Source organism: Pyrgilauda ruficollis, unplaced genomic scaffold (genome assembly GCF_017590135.1).
Source record: "Pyrgilauda ruficollis isolate IOZ18807 unplaced genomic scaffold, ASM1759013v1 scaffold3, whole genome shotgun sequence".
In the NCBI taxonomy this organism is placed as follows: domain Eukaryota; kingdom Metazoa; phylum Chordata; class Aves; order Passeriformes; family Passeridae; genus Pyrgilauda; species Pyrgilauda ruficollis.
In genome coordinates, this window is record NW_024524377.1 from 3,200,434 (window position 1) to 3,217,134 (window position 16,701).

Sequence of the window (16,701 nt, forward strand, 5' to 3'; positions counted from 1 at the left end):
TCCCTTTTCTCCTATTGCCCTGAATACCTTCCACTTACTTTTTTTTTTTTTTTTTTTTTTTTTTGCCTTTTGTTTTCTGTGAATAGACAACTAAAAAAGGCTGGACTGATTTTGGAAAACTCTCTTTGCTGGAAATTGGTTTTGATTACCAATATTTTGGCAAGGATAAATCTCAGCAGAGCTGTGCCTTTTAGGCCAAAACTTAGAGTCAAAATCCACACTGGACCCCTACCAGTGCGCAGAAACTGCCACAAATAAATTCAAACATCAGCACAGAAAGCCATAGAAAAGTAAAAATTGCGTACTGTTAAATTATTTTTTTTTTCCATTTCTAGGAAATAGGCGGAGATCTCTTATTAAAAAAATATCAGAAATACTGGACTTGGAGTCCTGGTGATCTTGAAGGAATATAATCTAAACGTCAGTGAAATTAATGCAAAGGCTTCCAAAGACTCCCAGAGGGCTACAAGTCAGGCCTGTAAGATGGCTAATCCAATGTGATTGCTAAAACCAGTGATTCTGCAACAGCAAATCCAAAATCAAAATTAGGAACAAAGATTTAGAAGTTACTTCTTGAGTAACCTATTTTGTCCTCAAGAAATCCAAGAATAAAACTCCTTGAGCAATGTAGTTAAGCCAAATGAACAACTTTTTGAAAATCCTTGGCTATGCTGCTAAATATTTTTAATGGCTTGGTGTGTGCTTTTCATGAAATCCTCCTCACAGTGATTTGTGGAATGTTTACAGTCTTGCATAATATTCTCTTATCAGATAATTCACAGTATCCTCACTTAAACAAGCAGACACAAGATATTTAAACTTGACAAGTCAAAGAAAAGGAGTGCTGGCAGGTATGGAAAACACTGAACAGTGGGTGGGGATGCAATATTTTCTAAATAAAGCACTATGAGTGTAAATATCAGAGTGTAAGATGCAATTCAACAGCAAATTCATCTTGTTTTGCATTAAGGTTGGAAATGCACTGTCACACAATAAACTCTCTTCACACTGAGTAAAAGCAGGAACCATGTGGCAGCAACAGGACATCTTGAGAGACCAAACTTCAGAAAAATGTGATAGTGCTGATGCCTTTTTGGGGCTACCTAAAGCAGAGGCCAGACAAAATTAAGACAAAAAGCATTTCTGTGTATTGAAAGGCCTCCAGGTACATTTTGGGTAGATGAAGCTCCCACCAGGGGCTGCACCCAAAATGGACCATGGGTCACGGGTTTTCTTATAAGTTTGGACCATTTGAACATTGGGGGTTAATCTTCCAATTACAGCTTCAGGTAATGAAGTTATCTAGCCCCAGTTTGCTCCCCCAACTCACTTTTGTTTACATCTCTCAGGGCCTGAGACAGAAAGGTTGTGCTTGATTGCCAAGCCTCGAGAGGAATTGTTGTGTCTGACCAAAATGTGGAGACAGCAGCTAATACTCTGTATGGAGTTTAGAGCTGTGCACTAAAGAATTGCAGGATTACAGATACATGATAAAAACATACAAGCTAAAATCCTAAGGCATCAGTGCAACCTGAGTGATGGAATTCTTTGCTTCCGTGCTCTATTCTGTCACTGGGGCTGCTGTGGTGACACTGCCAAGCACCTCTCGTTCCTCAAGCCCCTCAGATGTGACTGCTGTGATCTTCACTCAGTGCTGCCTGCCTCCAAGCCCTGAGGAGCAGCACGTTCCTAGCCCCAGTTCCTTTGGGATCAGGCTGTCCTGGAGCTCCGGGGGACAAATTGCAGCAGCTGTGGCTGCAGCAGCTGCAGGGACACGTGTGTGCTCTGTGTGTGTGTGAGAGTGTGTGGCTGGAGGGCTTCTCTCTTGGAAATTCTGGGATTAATGACACATTAAGCCCTCTCCAAGAGACTGGATTGAAAAGAACGAAAGAAAGGCGGGGGAGGGAAGAAAAAAAAAAAAACAAACCAAAAAAAATTGAAACAGGCAGGCGGGCTGATGGCTTTTCCTGCAAAGTTCAGGACTTCAAAAAGTTAACTTGTAAGCAACTGCAGATGCAGGGATAAAAGCTGTCTTGGACACTATGCAGCAGCCCTTTCCTTTCCATCAGCATCTCCAGCTTGTTGCCTACCTCTGCTGGATTCCCTTGCTGGCCATTAGCGCTGAGTCAGCGGCATTAGGTAAGGATTTTGTGCTTTTTAATTACTTGATGGTCGTTTGGGGGATAGAGTTCACGTGTCTTTGAAACTGAGATGATCTTGTTTACATTTACTTTTGAACGTGGGTTGGAGTGACACAGGGCTATTATTAGAGAGTCTCTGAAATAGGATGGAAGTACGGTTAAAATAAACAACTAAAGTAATGAAGAAGGTCACAGTGAAAGCCAAGCACACGATGTATATTGATTATTACAGGACATTCCCTTTCCTTTGCTACATTTTTTTAACAGAAAAAAAAAATTTAAACCTGTGAAAATTCTTACTTCCTACTAGAAAAAAAAAAAAAGTAAAATAATTTGAGTATACATAACATTTCCCCATAAATGGAATAAATGAAACAAACCATAAAAGAGAAAAAAAAGGCTTTAAAATAACATTCTATTCCTCTAGGAAAGAATTATATACACCATATATCAGAGGAACATTATAAATTAGTTAATTACATATATAATAATCATACACAGCTCTACAGCCTCTGGCAATAAAAAGTTCTTGAGTAATTTCTCTACTACTGTACACATTAAATGTAAGTCTTGTTTCACTCTGGCAGAGAGTTTGAAGGGGACATAGATTTCACATATGTGGCTTGTTTATACAGCTTTATTAATTGAACACAAAAATACATTGAGAATCATGTTAGACATTATTCAGCTAGTGAAAACTGAGTTAATAAAAGCAACTGAGAAAATCAAAAAGCGTAGTGCTGTGAGCGATTATGGATTCAGCTTTGGCAAACCCAGCAGAGGCACTCCCCCTTAAAGGAAATGTGTTGTAATATTTTACAATATTTAATTCCAGTAGAGTCCCAACTGGTCCTAACAGTGACTGTCAGCCAGCGCTCATTAGCTCCATGAAGATAAAACAATTTGGAGCTCTCCTCGCTTGAATATCAAGGGGTCACCCGGAAAGTTCTGCAGGACTAAACTCAAAGCAAATGACCTTATCGCCTTTATCTTCAAACAATGCCTTTAATTTCTCAAACCTTTTGAAGGGTTGCCAGTTTTATGGAGTGTAGCAGCCACTTATCTGATGGAACAGGCTTTTCATCAGGGGGAAACGACCTTTTAACTCCTACTAACTAAGTAACTGTATTTGCCACTGTATTTTTCCTACTGCAGGTAATATGTATGGACATATTTGTTAAACTGGGAACGCAAAAGAATTAAGTATTGTGCTCTTAGGTGATGCAGAAGGATTCATCAGGCCTTTTGTGGGTTTCTTGTCCATAAAGTTGACTTGAAGTAAATGAAACTGCTTAAAAAACTTTACATTCTGACAGATTGGGTTGTGACATTACAAGGATATTAACAGAGCCATATGCTGTTTACTTTTGTACTCTAATAAACCTACTAGTCCCATAAGAATTTAAGGGTGAATAAGAGATCTGACCAAAGAACTTTTTGATGCTTTGTTAAAAAAAAAAAAGTAATTTAAAGATTAAAGAACTTTATAATCATCTGCATTCTTATTTTAGGTAATGAAGCTCCCTGTGACTGAGGGAATTCTCAGTGTTTGGGGTTTTTACATTAAATCCCCTGACTGAGAAATAGAAAAAAGTTTACCAACAATACCCATAGCTGCTCTCTATTACAGGACTAAGCATCAGGGACAAAAGCAACCCAGTGAATCATAGATGTGGGAGGGCTGACACAGCACAGCTTGTCAGAGTTTTCTGAGATGAAATTCTGTAAATAAGTCAGTCAAGAGAAAAAGGAAATAGATTTTTTACAGTGGTATCTTACAGAAAAACATTTATCTTAAAAGAGTTGCTTGTATCACCAGTGAAAAGGAATTTCTCTCCATCCCCTCTGGAGCCTTTTCATAATGTACAACTGAGAAAGTTTTAATTTGGATATGAGTTTCCTGCAAAGGTACCCTTGAAGCGCCCAAAACCCACTGGGGCTTCCCTGCAAGGTGTTGCATATGTAGTAAACTCAGCTACAATTAATTGTTTGCAAGTTTACTCCTGTGGGTTTCCCTCAACTCTGAAACACACAAGAAGAAATTTGAGCATATCCAGAGGTGGAGGAAGAGAAGAGAGAGGATGGTGTCAGGGGAAGGTGAGGTGCCTACAGCCAGCATGGAAAGATGGTGTGTTTCCAGCGACCCAAGTGGTCTAATTTGATTTAAGAAAGTAAATGGAAATAGTCAAAATATGGAAAGTAGTCAAAATGGAAAGAGGCAAAAACCACTCAGTGTATCTTGCAATTACATGAGTCCTGGTCTTGTTTTGTACAGGAGTGAAATGAAAATCAGAGTATCTAATTTGCTTTGTGTTCAAACCAAAAGCAACCCATGATTTCACTGTCAGCTTCTGCTGCAAAACCTGAGTGCCATTGTCTGTCCATCCTGGACACCAAAATCTGCTGGAGCTGAGAAGGCATTTCCACATGAGTGAACATTTCAAACAGAACTAACCAAACTATTCAGAATTTTTGCCACCTGCTTCAAGCATCAGCCACAGGTGACAAACTGTCCCATCCCTTGGTCAGGCTCAAACATTCCACACAGATCTCCAGCAACACCCTGGAGCCCCAGGGCTTCTTCCACCCTTGGGGTCCCTGAGCAAAGAGGGGTCTGACCACCCCAGGGATCCCCAGGATCTGTAATCCCTGGAACAGCTTCCAGGGATCAAGCTCTCAGGCCATGAGTGGGTTTGGTCAGACCATTCCTGTGCCTCTGGAAATAGCCCTGGGATTAATCTTGCTCCATGGCTTTGCTCTGGGGAAAGCACAGCAGACATTCACAAGAAAACAATAACCCACTGAAAGCTTTCCTGTGGAAGTAGAGCCAAGACTCCTGGCCATGCCAAAGGAATTGTAACAACTCCTAAAGGGAGAGGAACAACCTTTACCGTATGTTTCTCTCCCAACATTATTTTTAACCATCAAAAGTAGTTTACAGGCTAATATTTTATTTCCCTCTCATTACATTTTGTCAATATCAAATACCACTATAGCCTCACTGTCTGGAATTATCACAGAGTCCCAGAACAGTTTGGTTTGAAAGGGACCTAAAAGACCACCTAGTTTCAACTCTCCTGCCAAGGGCAGGGTTGCCACCCACCAGACCAGGCCACTGGCCCAAATTAAACCAGTTTGTATTTTTTAAATTAAGATAGAAATCTGAATTCATCTGATTTTGTGCTTTCAAAGGGAAGCAGGGGCTGTACACTGATTTCTCCTTGCTGATAACTTTTTTGTTCCACTCCTTTTTACCTGAAGGACAAGGGCTGTGCCACTTCAGGGAAAGTTAATTCATAAGGAAGGCAGAATTGGGCACAGTTGCAGTCTAGGGGTGAGGGAACCTCTGTCTTCTTCATTTTTTGACTCTCCTGACCTGTACTGGTGTGCCACTATTAGATTTTAGAACTTTGAAATTTTCAGTGAAATCATTTTTTGCTCATGCATATGCTTTTCAATCTTCTGATGAAAGTTAATGATTAAATTAATTAATTAAAATCAAAATTATACAGACTTAAAGATAAGTTTGGTGTGAGAGGGCTGCCTTTCAGCTGCATCTCCCAAGGATTTGCCTATTTCCCATTATCCTGCCAAACGTGTAAGCTGTTTAAACCCCTTAGCAGCTATTTACTACTCTGCACTGTGCTAAAATTGAGAATCAATTTATTAGACACTGCTCATAACAGTACAGGACATTCACGGCCAAAATGTTTCCCTTAATGGTCCAGTTCTTCCAAGTTATTTTGTCTCAGAATGCCAAACCTGAAGAAGCACTGTGCACATCCAACTTCCCTGGCAATCGATAGGAGCCGCGAGGCGTCGAGACAAATCAGTGTTTGCTCCTGACCTGACAAGACAGATCACTGCAGAGAGGGAGCAACATGCCTCTGCCTTACTGATGGCACGGGCACCTGGAGTGCCTCAAGGTCACCAGGAAAACCCTCTGGTGAGGCTGAGATGGCTCCCAGGAGTCACAACCCAGCCCCATCAGCTGTGGCGCAGCTCTGAACTGGCACAACAGCCAATGCAATAAATTTGAGGGCGATGAAAACGCTCAGCACCTCACCATCCTCCCTGTAAAGCCTAAGTCAAATGGCCACACACACACTCAAGGGGACACAAAGTATTTCTGGTAGGCTTTAGTCTGCTTAACAGGTTTTAGGTGGCCAGTACTTGAAATTCCCGCCAATTTCCCATTGTTTTCCATGAGAAATGATCCATTGACCTTCCAAAATGCTGCAAGTTCTTTATCATATAAATATAGTAGGAGAACAGAAGGAGAAGTTAATCTTGAATTAGCTTCATTAGAGACAGAATTTCTTTTCCAGTTGTTCCTACTTCTTCCTAGACCACTTCTGTAGCCCATTAAAATTATTTGGGCTTTGGAAACGGCTCTTTCTTCCAAATACATTTCCTCCCCTATTTTTTTGTGCCATAGTTTTGCTGCCTCAAAAGGCTGGGAACATTGTGGAAATACCATTTTGTTGATTTTGGACTGCATCTCTTTGAATTTTTTTGCTGGGATAAGTCCTCAAGGCAGCCAGATTACTGATTTTGTCTAAAACTTTGTTTCCCTGGAAGATTCATACTGGCTTTTTGGTGCTTACTACCTGAAGTGTCTTGTCACCTAACAGATGGAAGTTTGGTGTTGGACATTGCCAGTCCACTGCAGAAATGGATATGGTCTTTAACATGGTTTCCAGCACGTTGCTTGTTTAATGATTTTTAAGTTTTTTTTCAAAATAGTATGTTTTACCTTTAGTTATGACCTTTTTTGATGTCATTGTGGCAGCTACATTATGTGTTTTGCCTCAGGTAGAGATTATTTATGGTAAAATCTGAAAGAAAACATAGATTAGATTGAAGAATGTTTTTATCTGTCTCTGAAACAGCAATAAAGCCATGTGCTAGTGCAGGCAATTGTTTGTACAGCTTTTCTGGGAAGAGTTTGGTATGTTAAGCTCTTAGGAGACTTACTTAATGAGAGTATGTACTCATTTGCTTCTTTCTGACACATCTTATTTTGATTATTCTGACGTCTATTACTTTGATTGCTGTGTTCACACTGCATGGCATCCACGGGGAGCCACCAGGGAATATTCTACATATTGAAAGGGGAAAAAAAATTGATTGCCTAATATAGCTGAGTGATTGTAGTAGTCTGCTCTGCTTCTTTTGTTGGTTTTATATTAATTCATCGATTGAGAACGAGTTTGCTTATTCCCCATTTTAATTTTTTTTTTTTTCTACAAAGCAGCTTCCAAATGCTGGATAGCAAATTATCTGCTTACCACAATAATGTAATGCATCTCCTGTGGTAGCTGAAGTGTTTTACAACTCAACTGTCCCTTGGCAGCTTTGTGTGCTGACTGCTTCAGTATTTGCTTTTCATTTCAGTAGCCACTGCACTTCCCCCAAACTGGAGGGTGCCCCAACTCTTCCTCCTCCTCATTCTAATAAGAAGAGGCACAACATCCCCTAGCCTTTCTCTCCATTTTTTAAATGGCTGATCAATTTATGACAAAATAACCATTTTGTCTCAGAAGGCAAAAGTCTGTGGAACAAAAATAAATCTAGATGATACAAAAACAAGAGGGTTCTCAGGAGTTCCTGAATAGCTCTCTAATGAGTTTAATGGTAAATATGAAAAATTACTTGGGATCTGAACTAGACAATTCCTTCACAGAAAGGAGCCTGTCTTATGACAACACTTTCTTCCTTCTCATTTCCATTTGAAATTGTATTTTGCTGGTGTTTGACCCTCATGGAAAATTCTCATGGAATTTTATCTCACTGATATCCTGCAGGCTGATATGAAGACCAAAGGAAGGTAAAATTCAGGCAGTGGCTTATTTAACACCTAAGCTAATGTTTTGTTAGTCATAACTTAATAATTAAAATTTCTTTAGAATTAGGATATTAGACTTCACTGCATCCATCAGATGTGTTAATTGTTGACCAGGTCCAGGTGCCAGATCAGACCAATTCACAAACATGATTCAGAGCTTACTTTAATCTTCTCTGTCCCTTTCCCCCTATTATTTACTTTACAATCAACCATGGGCTTGCTATAAAACTTGTTGTCTGTGACTCAGCCTCCCTCAACAGCACAGATGCTTTAATTCACTCAGGCTACCTTATTATAACCTCTTTTCTTAATGGACTAGAGGAAAAAAATATCTAAAAATTCACAAAGCCATTTGCTCTGTTTTTTCTATTAGATATTAAGATTAAAGCTGGCAACAGAGACATAAACAGGATGAAATCTAATTAATTTCTTGGTTTTCTTCTGCAAGAAATAGAAGGAAAATGAAGAGAAGGCTATTTCCTATCCCACTGTACCTGCAACTCCCTCGTCAAATGCTAAAATACATGGATATTTGATTTTCTGAACATGTATAAAGCAGAATAGAGGTCAAAGAAATCTATCCTTTTCCTTTAGCTAGCCCAGAGCCACCCCAGAAGTTTTTGCATCCAACAGTCTTGTGAGTACCAGACATCCCATAACCCTCCGGGAGTATTTGGGCTTCTGTTCTCCCATATTATCCTTTAAAAGTCCCACTCACAACTGATAAATGTACAAACCCTCCAGTTTCAGATAATTTTCCGTCTTTTGCCACGTTCAGCTTTTTCAATTGACCCACAACAGAAATTCCCTGGGAAAGCTGGAGTGCCTCACAGCATTCCCAGGCTGGAGCAAAGACGCGTTTGGCTCCCGCTGCCCTCCCTGGGCGTGGGTGCAGGGGCAGGACGTGCTGTGCCGTCACTTGTGCCCCTCAGAGGAAGGCAGCTTTGGCATTCCCTTGGGGGATGACAGCCAGAGACCACGAGCACGTGGAAGCTCAGTCTTGGATGTGGCAGGATGAGGTTGGAGTTAACCCCTGTCCCTGGTGTGGAGGCATTGGGCTCACAGCGCTGATGCACTCAGGACAGCTGGGCTGGGGCTGCAGGCAATCCCAGCACAGCCCATGCCTCTCCCAGAGGAATTTCACAGCTCTTTCCTCCTCTTGACATGATTGCTGCCTGACAGTACAAACAGCTCTGACATAAATCATAAATCTACTTACTGCCCGCCCCAGTCCCTCGCTGCTTCTCTGCCTTTCCCCAACAACTGATATCTTAATCAGGAAAATCCCCCACAGTTATCCCTGCTGCTTCCTGTCGTCTGCTATGCACGAAGATTTCTTGTTCTGTTTGCTATTACCTCCACTCTGCATGGGTGTGGAGACACATTCTCTCATTAATACACCTCTGACAACGTTATCCGTCTGCTTTTTCCAAACAACTTCATCTCCTGTCTTAGATCTGGGCTTGCAGCTTTCCTCCTGAGAATACCAAGCACCCCTATTAGGTGCTGGAAGGCTGTGGGGAGACCTGGAGAGCTGTCCTTGGTCAGCCCCACTCTGCTCCCAAGGCACAGAAACCCTCACCAGGGCAAAAAACTGTGTTGGAAGAAAGCAGGAGCTTCTTTGCCATGCAGAAAAGCTGGAGGCAGGGACCCTAAATTCCTGATTAGCTGGAAAACATCAGCTCTGGAAACAGAAAATCTGGGGTCTGTGGTAGCATCAGGTTTTACTTTTTTAAGACCCTTAGAAAACAGCTTTATGTTGTTTTCAATGGGGCTAAACTGAGTATTACACTAAAACTCTGCAGTGGGGCCCTAAGCACAGGAAACATCGTGTGGCCACCAGAGTCATCCCTGCTTCATGCAATTCTCACAGCAATCACTGCTGCAGAAATGCTGCAAGAAAAACCATGGCCACAAAAAGCAAACCTCACAAATCACAAACCCACCCATGAAGGGGGGCTTGCCTCTGAATTCCGTCACTGCTCTTGCAGCCCAGCTCCTCACTGTGATTACCTGCATCACAGGTTATGCGAGTGCCCAAAGAGCTCCTCCTTCAGCATGAGCAACCCCTGCTGATCCACACAGAGAGCTTTTCTCCTGTCTGATTGCTTCCACAACTGCAAACACTTAGAAATGTTAATACTTTTCCACGGAGACATAACCAGGAGAAGCCCAAACTGATAGTCTGATATTTTGTTGATCACTGCTGACAGGGAAGATGTTGTGGTTTAGGATACAGGAACTGGATCAATCTCTTCTGTCACAGCCCTCAGAGCTGCTCCATCAATTATGCCAGAGAGAAGATCTTATCTGAACTACTTCATTTTCTATTAGCAATTAAATACATCTTGAAATGAAAGCTTTGGTGTCAGTCTCCCATGTGTTCAGTAAAGGTATAAATACCTGTGATGGACAGCAGCTTCTATCATTCTATGGCATAATGTATACATGCTATTTATAAAAAATAATAATAAAAATAATAATGAAGCAGTTCTGGCATAGTTAGATGAGTAAATAGACTAATCATCAATTGATCAATACTTTTTATTTTGGTCAAAACCTTATGCCCAAGTGCATGAGCCTTCAAATTCCTCCTTTCCTAACATAAAACCTTCACCAACAACTAAATTTGCATTCAAATTTCTATAAAAAGTTTCATTAACAGCATGTAAAATAAACAACGCTTAAAATTCCTGACCAGCTCTAACCAGAGCATACTTTTTTTTTTTAGAAGAATGAACAAGCTGAATAAAAGGGGCAATAAATTTCAATTTTAGTAATGATACTTGTTTGTGAGTCCCCAGCAATGCAGAAAGGAGTGATTTATGTTCATTTGTGCCTCGGAAGCAATGCTTTAACACACCAATTTCCAGCTTCTTTTTTTAATCAGAAGTCCTTTCATGCCCAAAGAAAGCCATGGACTATCCTGCATCCCCTATATGCTTAAGGGAAGGCATAAGGCAACTAGATATTTTACATAAAGAAAAAGGGATAAAGAGAACCTAACTTCTACTTTACAAAGAGCATCACTTTACTTAAGGCACAGGACTCCTGAATTTGGGAGGTTCTGGAAGAGTCCTGGAGCTGGGGCAGCAGGGCCACACAGACAGGGATATATTGGAGCAATTTCTGTGTGAAGGGCTGGGCACTCTTGGCTTATTTGTGACGTGAGCTGAAATCCGACATCTTAAGAGCCCTCATAACTTAAATAACATTTCAGCCTATAAGATATTCTTGGAAACACCCATTTCCTAATATCAGAGGCTCTGAGCAAGGGACTGGAAATATATTCCCTGCATCCAGAGTGGGCAGCTGTGGATTACAGAGGCTGTTCTTGATCTTGCTCTTTATTCATTTCCAATAACTTCTTCAAGGCCATGAGCTTATTCCTGCTCTTTAAAGCCACCTTCATTTCCTAAAGTGTTGCCTAGCACTAAAGTGCTCTGTTAAGCTGCTGCCATGTTTTTCCATTCTGGTAGAAATTATTGTTCTATATAGTTTGATTTTAAGAGTGCCTTCTGGCATCCATTTGGGGAAAAGGCACTACATAAAAGCAAAATCAATACAAGGGACAGTTATATTTCCTGAGCTTTTTCATTAGCTGTAAAATATATACATTTGAGGAGGGAGGAGGAAAGAATGCCATTTCTACCCAAACTGAAGGGGGACAAGACAAAGCATGGGAGAACTTGCATGAATGTTCACTGATGGCAGCACAGGCAGATCTCTGACCTCAGCACATCCAAACACCCCTACAAACACTGGCCTCTCCTGTGACAGGCATCAAGCCATTGGAAAAATGCAGAAATAGATCTATTTTGAAAAGAGATTGGTCCCTTGACTTGTTCTTAATCTTTGCTAAAGCCAAACTGACCATTGGCTGAATATTCACAGGTAAACTTTGCCTTTGTTCAGCACCAAGAATTTGGCTTGGCATCATTGTATTCTTCTTTTCTTCATTCTTTTTCAAATCTCCACTAAACTCCACCCATATTATCTTTGCTCTTTTCTCCCAAAATATCCTGAAATATTCACCTTTTGACCTCCAAATCTTCACTAAACTCCACCCATATTATCTTTTCTCCCAAAATATCCTGAAATATTCACCTTTTGACCTGAGAAGACTGTCCTGGGGTAAAGTCCTCATCACCTCACATGATATATTTTCTAAGATTTGCAAGCAAAGAGCTGGAACAAATTCTGAAAAGCTGTAGTCTGTATTTCTACAATTTTGAACTTAAAGATATCGTAGTACGTTTTTTATCAGAATCAAATCATTGCTGCTTGGTAAAAGCCCAGCTGAAAAAGTAAAATTCAGACTGCTAAATTAGCCAGTATTCTGACACAGGTTACCAAACCAGAAAGGCAAACATCTTATTTTAGCTTGGAGTAAAATTTCAAATCACAGTGTCCATTCAGTATCAGCATGCAATTATGGGAGTGAGGAATTGCACACAAACCCTTTTTTTTTTCTTTCCCTTCTTTCTTTTAATACAGGCCTTCTATAATGGCATTTTCATTAGCAGGAAATACCTGTTGTCTGTAGAAAAATAATTTGTCTTGCTTTTTGAAGACTAAATTACCTTCTCTAAAAGATTAGCTAAAAAACACTGTATAAATTCACAGACATTCCAGGTTAAATAACAAAGTTTTGCTTCTTTCTGGTGACCCCTAGTGATGCATTTTGTGAGAGAGTTCAAGAGGAAACCCAGCACGTTATTTATTCCTGAAACGCAGATAAGGCATCTGGAAGATTTTATCTGTGTGATTTTGCCACTAGCCCATAATTCAGGGAACTGGAAAATAAAGGCCCAGGAAACTTATCAGTGTGTGACTGTTGATTTGAAGCCCAAGTGAAGCTGTGGAGGAACGTGAGCTGGCAGTAACACACAGCACCCAGCAGCAGAACAGCATCTGTAGGACAGCCACTGCCTAACATCAGTCTCCTGGGCACCAGGGACCACTTTCATGATGTGCTTATCATCAAGAAGGTTTTACACAGCTCTGCCCATATTTGCCTCATGATCTCAGTGTTGTTATTTAAAGAAACTCCCATCCTGTTTTGGCTCAGGGCTCTCAGTGAGGCAAGACAGTCAAACAGGCAAGAATTGGGCAGCAAAATGGGAGAAAAAGCAGCCATTGAGTAGAATTTCAGAATTCCATTTTTATTTTCACAGATATCCAACACAGAGATGAAAACTTATTTCAAACCCATTCCATGAGCAGCAGAAGGATGCTTCTCTCCCTTTTGCCTGGCCATTCTGTTCCATGACTGAGGGCAGAGCTTGCTGAGCAGTAAATCCAGCAGGAGAGAGCTCCTTGCTGTATTCCCAGGAAGGGCTGGGTGGGAAAGCAGGAGCCTGCAGCCAGCCCTGCCCTGCCCCTGCAGTCTCACACTGTGGCCCATACAAACAGAATTCACAGAATGCCCAGGTTGGAAGAGACCTTTGAACCATGGAGTCCAACCCAGCCCCAGCACCTCAACTAAACCCTGGCCCCCAGTGCCACATCCAGGCTTTGTTAAACACACCCAGGGATGGGGACTACGCCACTTCTCCAGGCAGACATTCCAGTGCTTGGTGAGGAGACATTTGTGTGCCCAAGTCACTCTGTTCAAGCCAAGGGCTGTGAGAGGAGCTTTAGCAGAAGGTTTTGGTGCTGTTGTGCCTCCTATCCCTGCCCAGGGACTCTGCTTCCTTCCTGCCCTGCCCAGAGCCTGCCTCATCCCACCTGCTGTTCTCCAGCTCCTGCTTTTCCTTGGACATTTTGTCTCTCCCAGCACCCTTGTTCCAGGGGAAAAGGATAGGAAAGGATTTCTTGCTTCACGTCTAGTCACAGAATCACGGGGTTGGAAGAGACCTCCAGGATCACTGAGTCCAACCCAGCCCCAGCACCTCAACTGAGCCCTGGCACCCAGCGCCACATCCAGGCTTTGTTAAACACACCCAGGGATGGTGTTTAACCATCCACCACCTTCCCAGGGAAACCATTCCAGAACTTTATCACCCTTTCTGTAAAAAACTTAATCATAGCAGCAAGGTAGAACTTCACATTTTTAGCAGTTTTTTTGCATGTCTCTGTTCCCTGCTCAAACAATTGAGTCTTGGTTTGATACCACATAAAAATAGAAGACTGTGTCTAATTTTAAACTCGTGTTATTTAACATGCAATACCATGTGAAATTCAAGGCTGTTGGTCCTGTCCAGATCCACTGATTTTCACTGGGAACAGAGCAGCCATACAGTGAACAGAGTTTGGCTCATTTTTTCATTGTAGCAGCTGTCCTCAAACTCATTTTCATTAAAAAAACATTGAGATCAGCCTTACATGTCACACATTCCCCTTTGCATAGTTTTACATTTTTTTCTCCTGAATCAAACTATTGAAAAAATAACATTCATCATCTTGATATCTGTGCTACTAAGGCAAAGGAAGGCAAGAAAATTCCCCTTCTGTTTTTATAGCAGAAAATTTATTGCAGGTTGCCAGAATCTGGAGTGATTAAGTCATATTAAAGACATTTCTGTCTTCTGAAATTTTATATTTGGTTAAAGAACACAGTTTGATTTTGTATGTGACAATATTTCTTCACCGTAATACAAATATTTCTGTCCTTCCCCAATGGGTCACAATGAAGTCAATAAAATATGCACAGAAGAAATGCAAGCAGCATTTGGCTCAATATAAAGATTGATAATGTAACCACCTAAAAAAAGTACTTTTTATCATCATAAGTCTCTCCTGGTTTTTTATAGTTTTCAGTGAGGAAAACAATCCATCATACTTGAACTTCAAACACGCTCCTGGAGCCAATATTTAGTACAAGTCAATTTTTAATGATGATATTTTTATAAAACCTACAATTTATTTCCTGACTTCGTAAAACACTTTAAACAGCAAGATGTGCATATAAATTATGCAAATCTCGAGGGACCCCAAATTCATTAATCTGACTGGATTTCACAGCAAAGCAGAACACAGCACAATTGCCTGGCTCTCCCTCTGGCCCCCCAGAGCAGCAAAGATGGGTACAGCAGTGAGGCACAGTGAGAAATCACCATTTTGCTTTAGAGCAGAGCGATTTTTAACCTTTTGAATAAAGTGCCCATTATGCTTAGAATACCTGTTGCACTCTCACTTTTAGGGCTAAAGGAAAATGGGTTTTTAGCAGTGAGAGGAGTACAAAAGCTCTCATCCACAGTACTGCACAAAGAGCAGGAACCCCTACTCCAAAACACTGAGCTTTACAGTCAGCCTGTCCATGAACTTGTGCTGTCCCATTCCTACAGAGAGCCACTGCCAATCCTGCTGGCAGCAGAAGGAAATCTGCCCAGGAGGGCTGAGAGCCCTTTGGGAGCAGCAGCCTCGTGCTGGCTTCCCCCGAATTTCTGCTTGGAAGGGAAACCAAAAACGTCACTTGTGCCAAGCCCCTTCCCCAGGGCCTTTTGCTGCCACAGCCCAGAGGCTGCAGAGCTGCTGGAATGGCTTTCCCCAACCTGTGTGAAGCACAAACTCTCTTTTCTCCTTCCCATCTCCTGCTCTGCTCCTTTCCCAGGGTCTCCCCAGCCCACGAGGTGATCTCGCCTCTCCAGACCAGCACCTGCTCCTCTCACTTAAGCCAGCTTGTCTGTGCCTCCTTTAAAACAATTTTTTTTTTTGTTTGTTTTCCAGCTGTTCTGTCTTTTGGTGGCCACCCCAGTCCTCTCCAGCTGCTGTCTCTTCAGGCACAGCTGTGCTGGCTCCATCCCCATCCCCTCCTTTGTGTCAGGGACATGGCCTGCATCCTTCTGGAGCTGATGCTGCTAAAGCAGCATTCAGCTATGGCAAGGACAAGGACACAGGGCAGGGATGAATGAGGATCATTTTTGCTCAGGCACAGGAGAGAGAATCACAGGATTTAGCCTGTGTTCTTTAATAAAAAGAGTATTTTGTGTGTCTCTATTTATTTTTTTCTTTTAAAAGTAGGATGGGGTTATTGTCTGGGTCTCAGGCTGCATGAACTAACGTCACCCAAGTTCCTGCAGACCAAAGAGAAGAGGAGCTATTGGAAGGCAAAGCATCCTGGCTGTTAATCCTTTCCAGCTTCTCTTGCTTTCAGTGCCTTTTCTTTCACTTTGTGAAAGCCTGTGCAGGAGCCCAGCAGGTGAGAGGGAGCAACTGCAGCATCTGAGGCTGTTTGCTAAAATGTAGTTGGAGAGTAGAGCACGATGGCTTAAAAAAAATAAATAAAATCCAATGGCTTTTTTACCTTTCCTAGGGGACAAGGCCCACACACTCCATTCTTTTTTCAGCACTTGAAACAGTTTCTCTTCCTATTTACAGAGTAAGATATACAGTCTGTGCTTCAGTTCATATTTTCTGAACCTCAGATGCTCTTCTCCATATTCAAATATCTCACAGGCAAATGCATATCCTTATTTATACTTCTTACATTAACCCAGTACATGGTGACTATAAAATTCCATAATAAGAAATAAGAGCTCTCATTGCACATTCACAAAGCCCTCCAAAGAACAGAGGAAGAACAGGCCATAAGCCTCATAAATCCAACTTAATTTATTCATAGGAAGAGTGTAAAAATCGGATATTTTTATATTCCAGGATATTTATGAGAAGATAGTGAATGTACAAACCTCCCCCAACAATAATTCAATAATTGATGATAAAATAACAAAACAGATAACAGGTTTCAAAATACTTGCATCAGAAGAG

General features: G+C 41.4%; 1 protein-coding gene across 1 annotated transcript in view; it reads left to right on the plus strand.

Annotated features, from left to right (window-relative positions):
• The first annotated feature begins 2,029 nt into the window (after positions 1–2,029).
• The window catches only part of LOC121356598 (von Willebrand factor D and EGF domain-containing protein-like), a 169,510-nt gene continuing 154,838 nt past the window's right edge, over positions 2,030–16,701 (plus strand). Inside the window, exon 1 of the mRNA XM_041473234.1 lies at positions 2,030–2,139. Coding sequence (XP_041329168.1) covers positions 2,043–2,139 — 97 coding nt within the window. The 5' untranslated portion in view covers positions 2,030–2,042. The remainder of the gene's footprint in view (positions 2,140–16,701) is intronic.